This window comes from Diprion similis, chromosome 14 (genome assembly GCF_021155765.1).
Source record: "Diprion similis isolate iyDipSimi1 chromosome 14, iyDipSimi1.1, whole genome shotgun sequence".
In the NCBI taxonomy this organism is placed as follows: domain Eukaryota; kingdom Metazoa; phylum Arthropoda; class Insecta; order Hymenoptera; family Diprionidae; genus Diprion; species Diprion similis.
In genome coordinates this window covers 9,981,839-9,987,282 of record NC_060118.1, presented here as the reverse complement: position 1 = coordinate 9,987,282, position 5,444 = coordinate 9,981,839, and the positions used below count along the sequence as shown (strand labels likewise).

Sequence of the window (5,444 nt, the reverse complement as noted above, 5' to 3'; positions counted from 1 at the left end):
TTTTATCATCGATTTCTATGAAATTTGGGTGAGAAATCAAGTGATGAGTGGATATTATTCATGGAACTTGAAAATTTTTAAACTTTTATTACTTCCGGTTATGCAGCTGTATAGCTCTAGTTTCGAACAAACGGACAAATCGATCCGAAATAAATTCCAGATCACAATTAACTTTTCAATTGTTCGAACACCTCTCGACTTCTGTTTACAAAATAACGGTTATCCGATTATTGAAAAAATGCACAATTTTGGTAATTATCTACGATTTTTCCTAGAACTTGTTACACAAGATCTAATTTTTTATTAATTTCAATTGTCACATTCACAGTCTTTTCTACATAATTCGATCTAAAGCGTTTTAGCCGATTGTTAATGTCGTTTCTATTTTATTTTACATCACTTCCGTTCTGGTACAATAATTAGCGCCAATTTCTCAGTAGTTACCTGAAAATCTGCAGATCTATAAAACCTCTGTCGTAGATTGTGAAAAAGCGATCAAAAGAAAGAGAGATAGAAAGAGTCGTAGTAAAAATCGAATCCAATTATTCAAAGACGATGAGTTTTTTCTTCGAGTCCTTTGTAATTCCGGTACAAATCAGAAAGCGAGGAGTCGGAAAGTAACAGGTTCAGAAGTGGCCGCTACCCTTCGAACCCTTCGTCCCCTTTCCGGAATTGGCGTGCATCGGGTGGTGAGAAGTCTCACCCCTGAGCGAACTTGCGATTAAGACACAAAGCCGATATACAAGGCGGGTGTATCTGGTAATTCCTACACATCGCACGCCACCGCTTTATTGCACCCCTTCAGCCCAGTCCCGAGTGTAGACCTCAACGATTTTATTATCAAGATCCAACAGTCGAGTCAAGATCTTTTTTATTTCTCAATCACGTACGCAGGTGCAGAGGTGAAACGTTCTGATTAGCGCCCTTCTTCACCCCGCGTATCAACCCCACTGAAATTCAACGATATACGCAACACTTTTTCCAGATTTCGTTATTCTTATCGCCTTTATTTTCACGCTATATTTTCTTACCCAGTGATCGTTGGATCGTTGCAAAATTATCATCAACTGCATGTGACAAAGTTGGCTTTTAAATTTGGCGCCGTTTTTCACCCCCGTTCACGGATTATTGGAAACTTTTTCATTCGAAAATGATTTACCGACTCGGCTTAGAAGCTTTGTAGGTAACTGCCTTCGAGACGGTAGATCTCTAGGGTGGTAGAAGTAGAGCTTCTGGTTACCATTTGTAGAAATGTAGATCACTGGCTGCTGCCTTTACCGTCGATCAGCACGAGGTACCGTCGGTTTCAAGGAATCGACCATACCAGCCGTTTACCCACAGCGCACACTTTCACCCTCGGAATTCACCCCGGCGGCAGTTCTTCTCCCGCAGAAAATCTCAGATCACAGAATATCCGCTAAAATTTCGCACCAAAATTTCCTCCGAGTCTCAGGTTCTTTCGGATAATTTTAACGATTTTTCAAGCTCGTCGAAAGTTCGATTCCTCGTTTATCAAATCTCTCAAAATAACGCTAATCATACCCTCAAAATAAAATTTAGTCAACAATTTTTATTATTTTTCTTAGAAATTTATTTCTGTACTAAAACGTTGAATAAAATATTTTTTTACAGTACAAAAAATTCTTCACTTTGATACATAACGTTTTGGGTGAGCGAAATAAAATTCTTCAAGACCTCCAGCTTAAGAATTCCGTAAGAAAATAAAAATATCTATTTTTCAGTTTTTTATGTCAGTTGTATTAAATCGTCACATGATATTACCGTTAATATCTTATCTGAATCTAGACAATTTTGTGATATTGTAAATCGAGTTTCATCGTCGATCAATAAAAGGCAAAAAGAAAAAGAAATAAATAAACGAACAATTGACGTCCATATCATTCTTCGCAAGTTTTGATTTATCAATTTATTTTTATTTTTTTATTAATTTCACTCATCAAACCCGAATTATCTTAAAAAAAAAGGCGCTTAGAAACAAAAAAAAAATCGAACCAACAAACTAGCATACCTCTCACAGTAATTTCACAAAAACACAATAAAATTCATCGATGATTCGTCACTTCAACACCGTGTAACCAGACAAATAAGGAAAACTGTTGTATACGTAAACGGGCCTGTTGAAAGCAAACGAATTGGCGACGGCGAGGGCTGGGCTTCCAAAATTATCATCCTCGGGAAAGGGTGTCGTCGGTTCTCTGCTCCTTGGTGTCGACGTTGTCGGGGCCTGAGTCGTGGTCGTGGTTGAGGTCGTGGTCTGGGGTTCGTTTTGAGGCCCATAAGTGTTGGGGGGCGTTGGAGGGCCGTAGGACCCAAATTTTCCTGGGTTGAAGGACTGACCGGAAGGACGCCAGCCTCGTGGCCGATACGGCGGGGATTCCGCAGCGGAAAGAGCGATCATCAGGGCGAGGAAGAGCAGCTGAAATCAAAATAGGTCGATGAATTAAAGGGTTGAATGAATATCGGATTGAGGGTGAAATCGGTTCGTGAATTCGATTACCTTCTGCGTCATGGTTAGCGTCGTCTGTTCCTTTGGCTTTTGACTGAGTCTTTTTCGAAAGTCGTGCTTGACTATATGCCCACCACCCCACCAGCTGGCCCAAAACGCGTCCTGAGATTTGGGACCGCGCATACAAATTGCGAACTACGAACCGATTTCGTGCCTCTCGTGGCCTCACCAAGTCTCAGTTTCTCTCTGGACGTTGCGAAATCCGATACGACGTTACAAATCGTTGATCGCGATGCGATCGGCGCCGAAATCATTTTGCAGAAGTGAAGTTAAGATTCGAACTTTCTTATGATCTTACACTTCGAAGAAGGAAAAAATATTCAAAGTATCGATCAATCGAAATCACCCGATGAGCCAAAGATCGTTGGATCGAAAATCCGACGCATCACGATACACGTTGCAGAATCATACTACATGCCTCTAAATCGTCGCGAGATCACGTACCGACGAAATGTTGGTCACTGTGTGGTCATATTTTATGAAAGCATACGTGATGCTGACTGGGCCAGCCGTTAACGCTAGTCGCATATTAACAAGGGACTTTATAAGGTTCTTTAATCAGAGGATCGCAGCGGTGGTCGTTAAAGGTATTCGTAATTCGATTCATCGGCGAGATTGATCAAGACGAGTGAGTTACTGACACTGTAATCGCTTATGACACAAGCGCTCGGCTTTGATCCATTTCACTTCGAACGGTCAACTCACTTTGCGTATTAACGGAGTACGAATCGTCGACGTTTTTCGATTCGCACGATGTTGCGCATCGAACTGCGTGCGGAATTCCTAATTTCAATGTCACCGATTCAGTGAATCGGTGTGTAATCATCCCGGCGAAATAACGAGAAAGAGGGAATTTACTGCATTATGTGAGTTTCGCAATTTCTATAACAAAAACGTTTTACATTCATAGATACAATTTAAAAAACAACTTTACAGTGAGTAGATCGAACGTGAAAATATTCCGGTGACGTAATAATTCATAAGCTGTAAATAAAAATAATAAATAAAAAAAATTTTTAAACTTTTCAATAATCACAATTCACGAAATTGTACGTCAATATTCTTGACGAAAATTTCGCAATGAATTTTGGAATTAAACGAACGTTTAAACGTGATTAGACGAGAGATTTCTCACGTTGATAAAGTAACTACTTTAGCTTGAAAACTTCTCACCATATCTCTGTCTGTATCGACTGCCGAATGGGAAAATTGTTTTTGCACTGAGCGCTGAGCATCGATTTTCAAGTTACGAAGAACGTTCGTGCAGGATTCCAAAGATGGCAGCAGGTGTTCGTTTGTTAATAATTTAATCTTGAAATTATGTTCCAAGTATTAAGGGTCTATCATATCAATTTCGAGATATATAATCGACTCGAAACAGAATTAATTTTAACCAGAAATCCCTACTACATCTGAAATATTGAATGTCAATATCTTTTTATTTTTCAAGTTCGATATAATAAATTATAATAATACATTACAAAATTATTATACAAATTCTCTCGTGCCTTGTATAATTCCAAGGTAAGAAAAGCAAACAAAAACGTCACAATTGTTAGTTGAGAAAATATTTTTCGTAGCATCTATTACCGTAGTCGAATCATCACGTCGGTCGTTTGACGAGCTGGAAATGATCATTCGGATTTAATGTAATTTCGTCTTTGACGTGGATTGCACGCTGCACGAACATAGGACTGTAACGCAGCGAACGTGCCTGTCGACGGCTGAGCAATAAACACCAGCATGCATTATGTATGTACAGAGGATTGGGTTCACTGTGTCTGTGAAACAAGTATTTGTACTAATCGCGAATACTAATCAGCGTAAACAATTGACGGTGTCTCTGAGCTGAGTGATTAAAAGTTACCGAGTAAAAGTTACAGCAGCATTTTTTTTTTATTTCATAAAAATACTGAATTGTATCAGCTTTTTTCGCAGTAACGCAAAATCCAAGGAAATAGAATTGAGTAAAAAAAAATATATTTCTTGACTGGTTACAGAGGATAGAAAAAGCGTCTTTTCTTTTTTTCTTCGTCTGCGACTAATCGGGAGACGCATGTGTTTTGAAAAATTTTATTACCCTCATTATAACGTCTAAAATTGGTATTTTGTACGGTCGAATTAATCCGGTTAATTGAATTCAGAGCAAGGTTGGTGTGTAATTACGCTAGTTGCAAAGCGTGACAAAGATGTCTTAAAATGCGAATCGTGTAGGTGGAAGAGAGAGGGAGAGAGAAAGTAAAAGAGAGAATGGAACTCGATAAAGGCAACTTACACCGTAACAGGGTTACGCTCTCGACGCCATACATAATCTGAGTATAAAGCGGGCTTAACTGGATTGAGAGAATGAGTAAATCCGGAGGAGTAAATTCTGTTAATAACCCAAGTGGCGGTGCAGCCCGAACCACCTGGGCCACCTGGAAACAAACCAACCCTGAACCCTTCCACACCCCCGCCTCACTTATTCCGCTGGTCTGAAAATTTATTACCCCTGGAAAAGAGGGAAAAAAATAAAGAAAAAGTCACCCCAGAATTCGGTTTGGCCACTTATACTGCAGCGAGCGAGTATAACTATGAAAATAATGCGCGTACCACCGTGGAGATCCACTCCGGTCCCCCAAAGTACTCATAAAACGGTTACTTCACCCTGTAAAACATCCCCCCCTCCCCTTCTCGACGCTCTGCGCGAGTCGAGAATACGAGGGATGAAAATACGATCTTAAATACCGAGGAAATTAAACGAGTGTAGTCGGATCCTTGCTTCGAAGTAAAAGAGGAAAGACCTGGGAAAGTGTTTCTTCATGGTTAGGTAAGTGTACCGTTTATTGACACGTTTAGACCCAAGTATCAACCCTTTAATTTTTTGAGATTAGAAATTGAGGTCACAAGTTGTAAATTTCAGATAGTTAGATATTGA

The 5,444-nt window shown here is 39.7% G+C and overlaps 1 protein-coding gene across 1 annotated transcript; it reads right to left on the bottom strand.

Annotated features, from left to right (window-relative positions):
- Positions 1-2,007: 2,007 nt before the first annotated feature.
- Positions 2,008-2,605, bottom strand: LOC124414629. Its single transcript, XM_046895629.1, has 2 exons — positions 2,519-2,605; positions 2,008-2,437 (listed from the first exon to the last, which is right to left on the bottom strand). Exons 1-2 carry the CDS (start codon positions 2,528-2,530, stop codon positions 2,078-2,080), a joined length of 372 nt encoding a protein of 123 aa, XP_046751585.1. The 5' UTR covers positions 2,531-2,605; the 3' UTR covers positions 2,008-2,077.
- Between the last annotated feature and the right edge of the window lie 2,839 nt (positions 2,606-5,444).